This window comes from Talpa europaea (assembly GCF_964194135.1).
Source record: "Talpa europaea genome assembly, chromosome: 3".
In the NCBI taxonomy this organism is placed as follows: Eukaryota; Metazoa; Chordata; class Mammalia; order Eulipotyphla; family Talpidae; genus Talpa; species Talpa europaea.
The window spans coordinates 11,763,230-11,778,844 of record NC_140069.1 but is presented as its reverse complement, the minus strand read 5'-3'; the positions used below and the strand labels follow the sequence as shown (position 1 = coordinate 11,778,844).

At 36.9% G+C, this 15,615-nt stretch overlaps 1 protein-coding gene across 2 annotated transcripts in view; it reads left to right on the top strand.

Moving 5' to 3' along the window:
* Positions 1–12,360, top strand: part of FAM91A1 (family with sequence similarity 91 member A1) — a gene marked incomplete at both ends in the record, with an annotated part of 34,328 nt that extends 21,968 nt beyond the window's left edge. For both annotated transcript variants that reach the window (XM_084229618.1, XM_084229617.1), the window contains 9 exons: positions 510–658; positions 2,136–2,270; positions 2,400–2,513; positions 4,406–4,478; positions 6,114–6,263; positions 8,238–8,342; positions 9,136–9,259; positions 10,454–10,523; positions 12,178–12,360. In XM_084229618.1, the coding sequence (XP_084085744.1) occupies positions 510–658; positions 2,136–2,270; positions 2,400–2,513; positions 4,406–4,478; positions 6,114–6,263; positions 8,238–8,342; positions 9,136–9,259; positions 10,454–10,523; positions 12,178–12,360 (1,103 nt within the window). The remainder of the gene's footprint in view (positions 1–509; positions 659–2,135; positions 2,271–2,399; positions 2,514–4,405; positions 4,479–6,113; positions 6,264–8,237; positions 8,343–9,135; positions 9,260–10,453; positions 10,524–12,177) is intronic.
* Positions 12,361–15,615: the final 3,255 nt, after the last annotated feature.

The following is a 15,615-nucleotide window of genomic DNA, read 5'->3' as shown; positions in this document are numbered from 1 at the left end:
CCTTAAATGTCTCTTTAGAGAGCAAAAGGATCAGTACTTTTGTTGCAAGGCTGAGTGAGTTTTATGCTTTATGGACCTCCAGTTTAGGGCACTTATATCTAAATGAGGAACTCTTGCCTGCATGCTAAATTCAGAACTTGGCTGCGAAGTCCTTTGTGGAGATTGGAACGTGGGGGAGGGAGGATGCAGCTTTCCTGTGCCTCTTAGGCTTTCATAACATACCGCTGTCCTTGAGGGGCTGGGAGGGAGGAAACAAGGTCAAGCAAATACGTTCGTTTAAAGTGGAAGGTAGCTGGAAGCAGTATCACCAGTTAGTGGTCTTTTTAGGCCAGAAAATAAAGACTTTGAGCTTTCAGTCCTTAGTCTCCTCAGAAATTTGGTACCTTTTAATAGAGATGCACTGATAAAAATTTTTAAATCTCAAGGCAAGTATCAGCATTTCATCTTAGACATTTTTGTTTCACATTATCAGGTTTTCATTCTGTTGTGTGTGTTTGATCATAATTCAGGTTTTCCTCTGGATCTCTTACGCTGTGAAAGTCTTCTTGGTCTGGACCCTGCAACTTGCAGCAGAGTTCTAAACAAAAATTACACACTGCTTGTTTCCATGGCTCCTCTTACCAACGAGATCCGGCCTGTCAGCAGCTGCACCCCTCAGGTAAAGGCGCACTCGGAAGACCCCTAGAGCTGTCATCTCCTTCCTGCTCACATGGCCTGCAGGAGAGGTTCAGCAGTTTTATTTTGTTATTCTCAACTTGTGAATACCAAATATTGAAGTCATTGACTCATAAAGCACTTTTCCATTTTATACTGTTAAATGATGTTCTGTGTAGTTTGTGTGATATACTTGGTACATTTTATTTATGTATCATCTAGTGACTTGTGACGCTCCTTGCGTGTATCTTCTGAGAGTAACATTTTTTGGGTGTGCTAAGAAGGAAGCCTAAATCACCTTGAGAGATAAGATTAATTAAAAAGCATGAAATGTGGGCCTCCCCGGTGGCGCAGCGGTTGAGTGCTGGGTTGCAAAGCTGCCCGCAGCCTCTGCAGCGCCGGTTCGATCCCTGGCTGTGGGTTCGATCCCTGGCTGCTCCCCAGCCACTGGAGGAGGGTCCCACATGACGTGCAGACCTCTCCTGCCGCCCGCTGCTCCCTTCAGCAGTGTACTTCGGTCCTTCTGCCTGCTCTGCTCCCTGCTCTGGCTCTGGTGAATTCTCTCACCCTCCCGCGCTTCTGACTGTACCCAGTGCTTAGATAAATAAATAAATAAATCTTTAAAAAAAAAAAATCAGGATACCAACTTTAATGCAACCCAGGAAATTTAAAAAAATAAATAAATAAAATGAAAAAAAAAAAAGCATGAAATGTTTTAGGAGTGGGGCTGTGATGTTAAATAAGCTGAAAAAAAGATTGTGCTTGAAAGATAGAATTTCACCTTTACATTTTCTAGTGAAAAAATACATCCATGGCCTTTATTTGTATTCTTAGCAAGGATGTTATGTGGCCTTAACCATTCTCAAAGATCAGGGCTTATGTTGCTGTTCTTCAGTGCATATCTTTCCTAGATGCGCAAGGTTTAATGCTGTAGACAAAAGGAAGAGGTTCCTGTACAGGATGATTTTGTTGCCTGTCCTGTTACAACTGCCTCAGCGAGCACAGCCCCCTCCCCACCCGTCCCTAGCAGAAATCCATGAACTGTCTTAAGTGAATGGTATGATGGATGGGAGTTTAAGATAGTCCCTTTTGTGCAAATTGTGAAAAATGATAATAATTTACACTTTGGTATAGAGCCTTATCATATGCCAGATACAGCTTTAAGCCTTTTTGAAGAACCTTCACAATATCCTTTGAGGTAAATTTTCTGCTGCCATAATACAGATGAGCAAAGTGAAGCATAGAGAGGGGATGAAGCCAAGATACAAACCTCCAGAATACAGAAACCTCTTAAATGTAGTAATAATACGTGCTTCTCAATTCCAGTGTAAAATTGAAGCTACTTGAATGGAACATTTAGATTTTATTTTCATAAATTATTATCATTTATTTGAGCTGTTAGCTATTTGCAAGACTATACTTGGTCACTCATAAATTTGGCTTCTTTACATAAATATTAAAGCTTCTCTCTCTAATTGCAGCATATTGGACCAGCTATTCCCGAAGTCAGCTCTGTCTGGTTTAAGCTATACATTTACCATGTTACTGGGCAAGGACCCCCATCCCTGTTATTGTCCAAAGGAACAAGACTTCGAAAACTGCCAGATATATTCCAGGTGTGTTGTACAAGCTGTTTTGTTTGTTTTTGAAATTATTCTTGTGGAAGAGAGGTGGCTGAAAATTGGTAAGGTAAATTTATTTTTCTTATTCTAAATGCCAATTTATTTCTCATTTCTTTCCTGTAGGGTTATGATCGATTACTAATAACATCTTGGGGTCATGATCCTGGTGTAGTTCCTACATCAAATGTACTCACGATGTTGAACGATGCGTTAACACATTCTGCAGTTTTGATTCAGGTACAGTTACTTTATTTAAAATAAATTGATTTTGGATTTTTTTGATTAAAGATAATAATTTGCCCCGTTTTCTGCCGAGTCAGTAATTTGAAATTTGTAAAGCTAATGTGAGGAACCAGATCTGGGTTTCAGTCTTGGCCTTTGACAATGTGGGAGTGGTAGGAGCCACATGGACATTGAAGTCAGATTTGAATATATCTTTATATAAGGATTTTTTTTTTCCCCCTGGTGCCTACCTAGAACAGTGCCTGGTTCATAATAGTTGCTCAGTGAGTGTTGAATGAACAGGAGCGTGAAGTCATAGCACCTGGTGAGGCCTATAAGTTGTTCGGTGTTTGAGGAATGAGTCTTAGTGTTATGGGATGGTGGTCAGAGAGGAGTCTTGACAAGTAGGCAGGCCCTGGAGTGCAGGGTACCCTGACTGTCCTGCTGTCACACTTTGACTTGCTCCTACAGATTGATGGCAGCCAGTAGAAAAGGTGCTGAACAGAATTCTTCTCTGTAAAGTGGGGTTTGTCACAGTCTATTCACTAAGCGGTGTTCAAAGAATCAAGCCAGGTTAGGCTTTCTGTTGGTTTACTTTCTTTTATTGTTTTGATATGGCAAACAATCATGGATAGAAAAACAATCTTAGTGCCTATTTTTAAGGTGTTCTTTAAGGAGTTTTACTTTTGCTAAAAAAAAAAAAAAACTATTAAGTTTTATCAGAAAAAAAATCATCTGCTAAAATTTGTAACAAAATTAAGATTTTGATTAAAACCATAATTTTATAATAGCCAGCTTGTTGAGGGTTTAAATCAAAAATCAGTGGAAAAGAAGTGAACTGTCAATATGTTCAAGTTGTTATCTCACCCAACTAAATGGATGTAATTTTTCTCTGAAATAAGTTTTTTTCTTTTCTGTTAGGGTATCTTGAATTTGAATAGTGTCTGAGCCTCTTAGAAGAATGTATAGATTTCCAGAAAAACTTAAATTTTCCCTTGTAATGGTATTAAATATTCATGAACATGGAATTGAATTCATGTTTGTTGTTCTTAAACCATTTAAAACCAAAACAAACTTAGAAATTAAAAAAATTTAAAACTAGCAATGTGAATATTAATTAAAAGTTAACTAAATATGACATAAAGTTATTTGTTAACATGGGAATGGGGTGGTTAGACTCATTAAGTTAAAAAAAATTTTTTTGACTTCTAATACATTCACACAATTCCAAATAAAACACTACTAAAGACTACCAAAGATGTCTAAGAGGAAAGGATCCCTGCTTGTCTCACACTGTCAACCCAATTCTGATTCCCTGCTTCCCCTCCAAATCAAATAACCACACTTAGTAGTTTCTGCTATACCCTTCTGGAGTTTTTTATGCATATACAAACACACACTTGACATGCTCCTTGCTTTTTCCAATTAGCAATTGGAGATCTTTCCATTTTAGTTTATAGAGCGCTCCTGCTTCTCTTTGGCTGCATTGAAAAGGTATACTTCTCCTACTGATCGGTGTCAAGTAATTTTGAACATGTCATTTCAATGCAAGTTCTTGAGTTTTGCATTCTTTGTCCATGGTACGCTTGGGGTTATGGAGATTCTTCCACCACTTTCTCTGTCACAACTACAGCCAACCCTGTGGGAGTTCACTTGCTCTCACTCAGCCTTCACTTGGCCAACAACTCTTTACCTGTTAATCTCTTTTTTTAATTAGCCCCATACACTCATTTTGAGACACATTGCTTAGAAATTAATATGCAGCGAAGATTGTCTTTACTTGCTGGGGAAAATGAGAAACTATTGTTTCTATAGTTTTTGTACCACCAAAGGGCACAGTGTTGTTTGAGTATTATTGGGAATGTAAGTTTCTCCTAACCTTTCAGCTTGCGTTTCTTCCTATTTAGGGACATGGTTTGCATGGGATAGGAGAAACCGTCCACATACCATTTCCATTTGATGAAACAGAACTACAAGGAGGTACCTCACTTTTGACTCATGTCCGTGTGACGTCTTTATCATTAATCTTTGTAAACAGTTTGGTGGAAAACATTAGCAGGAAGTGAATTCTTAAAAGTTATTGACTTCAAAGGTCTTTCCATCCTGCTTTTAAAGAAACTGGCAAAAGGTAGTTTTCTGTAATGTGCCTTTTCCAACAAAGAATTAACAGAGTAGACTTATTTTTGGTCCTCTGATGGAATATTGTCTGTCTTGGAGATGATGGAAATTAAGTAGCCATCTCTGTCTAGATGGAAGATTGGGCTTTCTTTATATTTTAGCCTTTTTGTTTCCTTTCATTGTTTATTTTATTTGGAGGGTGGGGGAGAAGACAAATCATAGTGAAGTAAATTTTTTCCCTTTAGGGGTACATACTATTCTTTCTTGGGGGCATTTTTAGATAATCGAGAAATGGATGCTATTGAATTTGTTTTTATACTACTGTACAACTCAGTGAACACTTGCAGGCATTCCATGTTTCAGCATTTGTTTTTCTGTTAACATATTTTTGCTATTAGAGAGGATTTGAGTGGATTGCCATATTTAAGCTAATTCAGTTAGAGTCAAGGAGAAAGCCCTGTTTAATATTGTCTCTAGCTACAGTACACTTGATGGCAGATGCTCAGCGAATTTCTATAAAAGCAGATCCATCCTTTTGTTTAATAGAGAAGGCAGCTTTTCTCTTTTGAGCATTAATTGCATATGCTCAAAAGAAAAATGCTATCTGATTAAAACTTACACATATTTTATGTAATGCTTGTGTTTCCTGCTCCATGCAGAACTGCTATTTTGTAATCAGTTTCCCTGTAATCGATGTTTGGATTTTTTAAAGAGCAGTAAATGGCTCAGGTAATTTAAGAAGAAGATTTTAATAAATATCTTCAAGTCACCAGACTGCAGAAGCTTTACTTTTGAAATGAAGGTGCTCTCTTTGGCTGTTGCAAATAATTGTGTACAAAATTTGGAGAAGAGTTTTCTCTTCCAGAAAATATCCCCGTATTTAGAAATAAGCTTTTCTCTCCAACTCAACTTTGCTACTTATTCCTTATACTTTATGCATTCTATGGGGGGGTGGGGGGGAGAAATTTGATCATCTAAAGATAGAGGATTTTAAATAAAATCTCAAGAACGGATTAAGAACACTCTTGCTTTGGGCGATTATTGTGTGAATTATAAAAACGAGGAATCTTCCTAGTTTTCGGAAAGATATGAACTTGACCAAATATTTAAATAACTAGACTTTGATTTCAAGTGTACTATTAGCTTTGGTTCAATAAGAATAATTTCAGGTTTCATAAATTTTGTTTAATACACTTCCAGGTTGAACCCCACCAAATAAGCATTTGGGGCAGAATAGAACCACAGAGAGAAGCCAAGAGAAGTTGCTGCCAACTGGTCCTGTTTGCTTACTTAGCGGATAATTTGTTCCAATACCAGAAATGTCTCCTGGCGGCTATAAATATGTTTTGCATTCACAGATATTTCTTCATTGAATAGTCTTTTAATAGATTAACGTATAAAAGTAATTCTAAGGATTGTTAAAGTATACTTAAGTTTTTGCTGTATCATGTTATACAACTATTTACTTACAACATGATGTTTACTCTTTGTTCTTAGAGTTTACTCGAGTCAACATGGGTGTTCATAAAGCATTGCAAGTGCTAAGGAGCAAAGTGGACTTACAGCATTTTTGTGGCTATGTCACCATGTTGAATGCTTCTAGCCAGCTTGCACACCGAAAACTCAGTGATGCTTCTGATGAGAGAGGTTGGCCAAGAATTGCATTCTTTGAATTAAGATAATTGGTATTGAGCTTCACACAATCTTAATATTTAAAAAGCAGGGAGAACTTTGTGGGGGATGTTGACTCATTTAGTACTTAATGTTTTAAGAATGAGAAAATTCTTTGACATCGTTTGCACAAATACCGGTGGTTCATTGAGAAAATACTAAGGATGTAACTAAGGAGGTGGTGACGCAGGGTTGGAACACAGAGAAGTTATTACAAGGATTTCATCCCTTTGCTGACATTTTTGTGCTTATAGGCTTTGAGTTAAGTTTATAGGCTTTAAGTTAAGTTATTTTATGGGGTGATGGTTTCAAAACTTAAGTCTCTGCAAAATTGTTTCCAAATAGAATTAATAAGTATTTTCCTTTTACCATTTCTTTCTGTCAAAGGCACTACTTGCTCAATTAGCCACACCCAGAATTGTGTTTTTGTCTCATCCTTCGCTTTTCTTATTCTATCCAGTTTCCAGCTCACATAAAGTAGTCTTTAGAAATATCTCATCTGTTTATTCGTCTCTCCTCTTTAAATTTTCCATAGCTGCCACCTAGTCTGAGTCTTCTATTTGAAGCCGCCGCCTCTTTTCTTTCTTCAACCTCTCTGCATATTGACAAAAGTCAATTTTCCTTAAATAATTTTTCTTTTCAATTAAAAAATTTATTTTCAGTCACCTCGTGCTTACTAATCGCTTCTGCTCCGGCATACTTTAGTTTGTTTGTGGTTTTGGTTGCCATGATACCAGCCTAGCCCATGACTGTAGGAAACCTTTCAACTCAAGATGTGTCACTGCTAGACTAATTCCGAAGCTTTTAGTTTGAAATGCTGAGATGATGTGATTGATTGCTCGCACCTGGTGGGCTGCGCTGGCTCCCTGTGCATTGGGTATCCTCTCCTGGTCCATTTGCCTTTGGCCAGAGGAATTTGGTCATGCTCAACAGTTGACTGCCAAATACTGCAGGGGCATTTTCTAGACAAGAGGGCCAGGGGTTAGGTGGTCATTTCAAAGCATATCTACTACAGCTGTCATGTTTTATTTTAGTCACAGTACAAACATTTATGGAATACATGCTTAGGTGCTAGAGGTATTTATATTAGTAAGACCTGATTTTATTTCAAAGAATAAAATCCTAGCAAGGGAGATAGCAAGTTTAAGACCCATGCCAGGAGGCTTAAAAATGCTAAAGCAGGACAGAGGAGGCACATCTTGGCCCAGTTAAACTGTCAGAGAAAGCCTCCTAGAAAAGTTAAAATTTGAACTGGGTTTGGAAAAATGAGAAGTTAGCTGGGCAAAAGATGATTATTGGGGTTTTTTTTGTTTTTGCTTTTTTTCGAGGATCAGAGCCTTTCAGGTACAGAGAATTGGGCAATAAAGTAACTCCTCTGGGCCAAAAGAAAAGATTTTTGTTTGTCAGGAGGAGATAAGAATAGAGAAGTAGGTTAAGGAATAGATGATCTTTGAGGATCTTATGTGGTAAAAGATATGGAGTCAAAGAATTTTGAAGAGAAATGACAATAGTGTGTATATTTCCACAGGAATAGAAATGACTTTAGTAGTGGTCTCAGCGAATGTTTCGAACTCGTGTTCTTTGCCCTTTCATTTCTTATTTCTTTAGCCCAAGGTTTCACAATCTTTGCACTCTTTGCACTTTGAGCTAGGTAATTCTTTATTGTGGAGACTGTCTTGTGAATTGTAGGATATTTAGTATCACGAGATAGCAGTCACCACATCCTCTCCCCCTCTCAAGACAACCAAACATGTCTTTAGATGTTGCCAAATGTCTTCTATGGGACACAGCTGCCCTCCAGTTAGCAGCTACTGCTTTAGGCTAAGGACTGTTGTTTTCCTTTATCATTCCTGGAGTTGCCTGACGTCTTCATTTCTTTAAGGACAGATTTATTGACAGATTACACCAGCCACTAGGATCCTAATGTTGCATGTGTCCTTTAATTGTAAGGAGACCCTGATTTGGCTTCCGGCTCAGATGTGAATGGGAGTACAGAATCATTTGAAATGGTCATTGAGGAAGCAGCTCTAGATTCATCAACAAAGCAAAACTCTGGTAAGACTTTAAAAGTTATTTGTAATCTTGGGCCTCCCCGGTGGCACAGCGGTTGAGCGCCATGCTGCGAAGCTGTCTGCAGCCTCTGCAGCACCTTTTTGATTCCCCGCTGGCCAGGGAGAACCCCACATGGCGCAGCAGACCTCTCCTGCCTTGCCCGCCGCTCCCCTCAGCAGTGTCTTCAGTCTGTCTGCCAGTTCTGCTCCCTGCTCTGGCTCTGGTGAATTCTCTCACCCTCTCGCGCTTCTGGACTGTACCCAGTGCTTGTATAAAATAAATCTTTAAAAAAAAAATTATTTGTAATCTTGAACTAATTCCTAAGGTTTACCCCTTTTGTTAAATTATTTGGACTTCATTTGCCTGCTTTTATCTGTAGTGGACCTTTTAATAAGTGTCTTCTAAGAAACTTTTATTTATTTAGAATAATCATTAAAGTATTACAGAAATATGACCTGAGAATGACTTCAGTTTCGTTTTTCCTGTATTAAATACTTTGATTCATTCCCTCATCTTGTAGATGTCTTATACCTTTTTTTGGGTAAAAGACCTTTTGAGCATCTGATGATAGCTACATCCTTCTCCCCAGAAACATGTACATAAAAAAAAAAAAGCCAGTTCAGAGAGAGATTCACTGACCCCCTGAGTCCCCTCCTCTCTTCAGCCTATTGGTGAATGTCCTGGGGGTGGGAGGGGTTAGTGAGGATCTGCAGACCTCAGTGAAGAAACAAACCCTGGTCATTCATAGAGGTGTCATATTTATGTGTGATTAATAAGTTTATATGTCCTCTTGTAGTGGCCACAGCAGAAGCAGATTGGGTTCCTCTTGAGCTCTGCTTTGGAATTCCATTGTTTAGTTCTGAATTAAACCAGAAAGTTTGTAGAAAAATTGCTACACATGGCCTTTGCAGAAAAGAGAGGTGAGGGTTTATTTCATTGTCTTTTCATCTGCTAGACTTTATAACTCTCAGTAATAGTTGCTGTGTCTTTTCATTCCACATATGATCTTAATAATTTTCTTGTGTATATTTGTGGATTGATTACTATATTTTTCAAAATTAAACGTTAGTAGCCCAGAATTTGGGCTCATGAAAACATTTTGGGCAACTGTTTTGCTTAATTATAATTAATTTGGTCAGCATGTGGTGAAATGGGCATGCTTACATACAAGTATAAGCTAATTTTTAAAACTATGTAAATGTCTATAGAAAATTTTTATGGTACACTTTAAATACACTTGAGTTATGTTAACAGTGATTGTCTCTTCTGATGGGATTATGGCTGAGTTTCTAAATTTTTCTTCATTTTCTAAAATGAGCATGTATTATCAGAGATGTGGTGCAGCCTTTATCCTCCTAAGTCATCTCTGGTTCTTTGGGAGCATCTGCTCTGAGTGGTGCTGTAATAGATCTGAGACTCTGGGTGAGCAGGAGAGAATGTCATAGACCCTGGTTGTCATGGTCTGTGGCATGGAGAGGTGATATCCAGATCTCCTTGACTTCTTTACGAAAGCAAAGTTGAATGACAAATAATTCATTTAATTGGCTTAATGTAGCTTATATGAGAAAATAAAAGGTATTCAATTGACAAGTAATGAAAATAATGTCATGAATAAAAAGTGGATACCGTGCAGCTTTGAACGTAGCTACTATAATTGTTACCAGTTCACATATTTGAAAAATACTTCATTTGGGGGGATTGATGTATGTTAAATCTGTCAGGTGTTTCATCAGGCTGTCTTTTAAAATTTAGTTGGATATTTCAAGTTTAAATTATTGTCATTCCTCAAAGTTCTTACTAAGAAATTTTCTTTCAGCTAGCATTTATGTTTATTAATAGTTTGTTTTTTTAACAGTAACTTTTTAATTTTGGTTGGACATAATGTTTTAGTTTAAAATAGTGTTTTTTTATGTATTATTTTTATTCCCTAGTAAAAAGGGCAGAAATTCATTAACAAGAAACATTGATTTTTTTTTTTAATTTTTATGTTCTTAATCAGGATGTATGTACAAGTATCAATGTGTTTAAATTTCTAAAATTATACTCTTGTTAGATATGCGTACATGCCATTCTGTTTGTTTTTAACTTCCCCCACCCCTACCCTTTTTCCCCAGCCTTCAAGATCTCCTACATTCCAGTAGAAAACTCTCTCTACAAGTCCTTAACTTCGTTCACTCATTCCAGGTAACAAAAACTAAGAAATGTAAATGGTAATTATATAGAACTTTATACATGCAAAGCATTTCATGTTTGATTTTGAGTCTCCACAACAGCAAGACATGAAATAAACATTAGTTTATGAATGAGGAAGTTGATTGATTTATACATGATTTCCTTGGGTTGGTCTCCGGGTTGTGCAGCTTGACTCTGTTCTGTGCCAGTGCTTCATTCACAGACGTGTGTTGGACTTATGCCACGGGCCACACCCCCTGCAGTGCTGGTTCTTGGGTGCAGTCTCCTTGCACAAATTGCAGTGATTCTCCATTGTTGAAATCAGGTTGTTTGTTGTAAAAACCAGTGCTCTAGACCTCTTGTCGTCCCCACAAGGAAACAATACTTAAGATTTTTGTATATGAACTTTTAGAGTAGAATTTTCATTCAGAGTATCTGACCAACATGTTGAAATCAGTAATTGGGGATTTGTATTTAATGCTGCGTACAAAGAGAACCTATTGAAGATTTGAAAATAGGACAGTGATGTTTCTGATGGACTGTTCCTATAAGATTAGTTACTGTCTATAGACTATAGATATAAGATCGCTTCTGAGACTTGTAATAGCCCAAGTGAGAGAGATGTTGATAGCTGAGCACCCTTTTTGTTTTTTATCAAAAAAATACATATATTTTGTTTGGCATGTATCCGTAAAAACAGTTTATTACGTATATATGTTATTATACCAATAATTTATATATATATAGTAAAACATACACAGAAATAGAATTTTTGTAAGAGTGTGGTAAGTAGGAGATTTCTAAAATTTTCACATCATACCCTACTTTGCAGTGAGTTCCCCACTTTGAGACGACTGCCTAGGCCACAGTGGTAGCTGTGGTGAATGAATAAAGTAAACTAGTTTGGGATACATGTTGGAGGTGAATGAAATGCGAGGAGGCAGTGTTGAGGCAGGGTGGAATGGGAAGGCTGGGGTGCCTTGACGTGTGTGGCGACACATCGAGAGCGGTCAGTCAGTTGGGTGGATGTTTGAGCTAGAGTTTGGGGGAGAAGTCTGTGCTGCGTACAGGAATCAGGTCGTCCCGGGGGTGGATGGTATGTATTTCATGTTAGTGTTATGTCAGGATTTTTGGAGAATGTGTAGGAGCTAACATTTTTTTTTTTTTCTTTTCATTTTTTTTTTTTTTTTAAGTTCATTTACAGATGTATTTTTTTTCACACTGTGGTTCCTCTCAGGTGTAGTCCCTATAGAACTCCCACCACCACGCCACCTGTGCACATCGCCGTAGTCTCTTGTGTTCTCCCTCCCCTGTTCTGCTCCCTCTCCCTCCTACTCCCCTGCAGAATATCTCCGATTTACCTTTCGCTTTTGTAGAGTTAACATCTTCTTATCCCATTGTCTCATAGCCTATTTCTATTTATTTCTAAGCACTTGTCAGAGATTTACTTGTATTAGTCATTTCTGCAGATGTTATATTACCCGTCATTGTCAGTTTGGGTTTGTTGAGTAGATCTTCGTGTCACATGTAGTAAACATTCCACAAACATTTCTGCATTCCATAAACATTTCTCGGGTAATCAAGGTCTATATTTCTCATTAGCTGTAGCAAATGGTTTGGGAATATGTTGAAAGTAAATCATTACTCTCGTTTCTTGATCTTTCAGGAAGGTGCTTCGACACTGGATATTCACACAGAGGCCAGCTTTTCGAGTTTGCTATCGCAGTCCTCTGCTGATATGGGGGTCCCCCTTCCTGCAAAGAACTTAATATTTAAAGATGGCATTTTATCAGAATGGAGTGGACGCTCACCTTCCTCACTTCTTATTGCCAATCTCCATTTGCAATAATTTGGTTACGCCATGTGTTGCTCACACTTCCGGCCTTTTTCATTTTAACCTTCGCTTTATAGTGCCAGCCACTAAAAAGCACCTGCTGCTGCAGTGCAATTCCTGCTTCACTGATGATGAAGGGTTGGGGAACATGCTCATGCTTTCTGAAGTTTTCCTCATTGCACTTCCTAATGCAACAAAGAGCTTTTTAGCAGCCTGCACTGTATTTTTTTACCTTGAGACAATCTGCATTTCTTTTATAAAACTGAGGATATACTTTATAGGCTTTATGATGACTGTTATGTTTATAAGCAGTCACTATGAATATTGCAGTGGTAATTTTATATGTTAGTTTATCAAACATGAATCTTGTTTAATTTTATATTTTGTTACCTATTCCTTAGGGGATCATGGGAAGAGGTGGAACTCTTCCTCTGAGTGGCTTCCTGGTACTAAAAGTAGCACAACTATAGAACAATAAACATCCAGTGTTGTGAGAGGATATGATAGGGCATTAAGAATTCCTGTGGATGTCTGTAAATTATGTATATCAGTTGAACATTGTGGAAGGTATGTAAATCAGCATAGTTATGTATATCTTAACCTTGATTTATAAGGTCTTAACTTGGAATATGACTATATACATCAACATCTCATGAGAATCTTTGGAAAACATTATATTTTTAAACACTTTATATGTGGACTTCTGTTGTCACTCACTTTGGGCTTTATATTTTCAGAGTCTTTATGGAAAAATAGAATTTATTTTCCATTCTCATAGCTGTGGCTGCTGCACGTTTCATCCTGATTTATTTTTTGTTTCATAGCTTTACTGATGAATTGTTAGAAATTGAGTTTGATGTCTTCAAACCAAGGATTGTGATTTTAGGTTAGAATTAGATGTTAGCGGCATTAAGACTGTGTCTTCTGATCAAAACATTTTAGTGATAAGCCTACTTAGAAGACATATTCTTAGTCTCAATCTTAAGTTTATTAAGAGTTTCAGAGAAAATGATAAAGAAAATGAATAATTTCAAAATATTTCATGAGTCATTGATTCTTTTAGTATCTCAAATGATAATTAGATTAATTGGAATCACTTTTTAGATTTTTTCAGGTTATCTTCCTTGGGCAGTTTGTGCAGTGTTATAGTTTAGTTTAGTTCTTCTCATAGGCTAATGGTTTGCTAGTTTAAAACTGTAACCAAACTAACTGGTTATACAACTTATATCTAAAATACGTAAAGCATTAGACAATTTGGGAGTGTTTAACCTAAGCATTTTTGCTGGTAATTTTGTTACTTGTAGAACTGATATTTGTGTATTTAACACCTGGAAATATATGCCTTTCTGAAAACTGTTAACCATGCATTCAATACCATGGCCTACTTAAAGAATCGAATATTTTGGAACAGGTTATCTGTGGCACAGTCAGTGCTGTATGTCGGGTAAATGCAGTAACGTTTAGTTTCCTACTCTGTCTTAGATGAGGTAGAAACCAAGTGTATGTTATAAATGTGTGTCTATAAAAGGAAAAATACATACTAATATTAAAATAATTTCTTACAACTGTGAATCACTCCTTTATTTTTCCAATGATTGATATTGTACATTCCTAGTGCTGTTAGGTATGTATGTAACTTCTACAGTTTTTCAACCAAAAGTTGTAACTCTTTCATTTGATCAGGGCTCTTTAATCTCAACCTTCTTTTGCTTTCTTTGAATTGACTGTAGTTATTTATTCCTGTATTAACAGTCTAAGCCTACTGTAATGACATGTACACTAATAAAGAATCAAATATTTGTAGTTGTTGGCAGTGAACCCAGTGGTTGGTGAATTTGAAACTTAAAATATGAGAGTGATTTGCTGCTATTCCTTTGAGAGATAATGGAGAAAGAAATAGAAGCTAAAAATGATCATGAATTTAAAAAAAAGGGCTGAAAAAACATACAGTCAACTCTTATTTCTCCTGTGAATGAGGAAAGATTCTGATTCCTAGCTGCTCTCATACTTTTGAGGGGGAATCTGCTTTCTTAGAGCTGTTAGTGAACTGCAAGCTCCTGCTGTGCTTGTGCTTTATGAATTTGGCTTTTGTTTCCTTCATACACTAATCCATGTAAAGAGCTTGCTCTTAAATCTTACAGGTGTTGACCCAGTTCATCAAAAGGTAAATTTAAAATGTAGACTTTATTATCTGCCAAAGAAGATTTATGAAAGATTTTATCCAGTTTATTTTTGGATATTTTAAGGTATTTTCATTTGGCTTTGGGCCACTTCTCTCTCCCCCTTCTCCCCTTAATGTAGTTTAAACCATGGCAAACATTCTTTGGAAGCCAAGAGAAAAAATACAAAAAGCACATAGAATTTAATACAATACGACTTAACTTCTCAAGTGGGTCTAAAGAAATGCAACTTCGTGTCATTAAAAATACAATCATCTGATTTCCTTGATTTTGTTCTTTTAAAATATGTAGTCAGATGTTTTGTATTTCTTTTTTTGGGGTAACAGGGCTTTTTCAAGTCGATGTTTTCAGTTTTCTCTGCCATTCATGGTTCTCTTTTATGTTCAGTGTTTCAAAGACAGTTTGTATTTAAAGATTTTAAAGTACCAAAACTGTAACCAGTGCAGTGGTTTCTGGTATAATGTTCATATTATACAATGAAATGTATAAATGTTGTCAATTTGATTATTGACACATATAATATGTTTACAAATAAACTGGTATTGATCAAGTTACTGCTAAAATGTGTACAATGTGTAAGTCCCTTTCTTAATTTAAATGCAGCCATGGTTTCAGTGCTGTGGCTTACCAATACTTTTTTTTCCATAGCTTTTTTGTTTCATCATAATTTCAGATTTACAGAAAAGTTGTGAAGATGGTCCAGAGATATTTCCTGTACCCTCCCCCTAGCTTCTCATGTTAACACCTTATGTAAGCCACGGTACATCTGTCAGAAGTCACCTGTTAATGTTGGTCCACTGCTGGTTACTAAACTCAGACTTTTTTGGTTTTCATTCTTTTTCAACTAATGTTCTTTTTCTGGTCCAGAACCTAGTCCAGGTTCCCACGTTGTATTTATTTAATCATTGATGCTTCCTTATTCTCCTCCCACTTGTGACGGCTTCTTATCTTTCACGACTTTGACACTATGAAGAGTGCCGATTATAGTTTTGTGGGATGGATTTGTCTGTTTCCTCAAGATGAGAATTGAGGCTAGGATTTATCAGGAGGAATAGCACAGAGGTGTGTGTGCCCTTCACTATCTCATGGT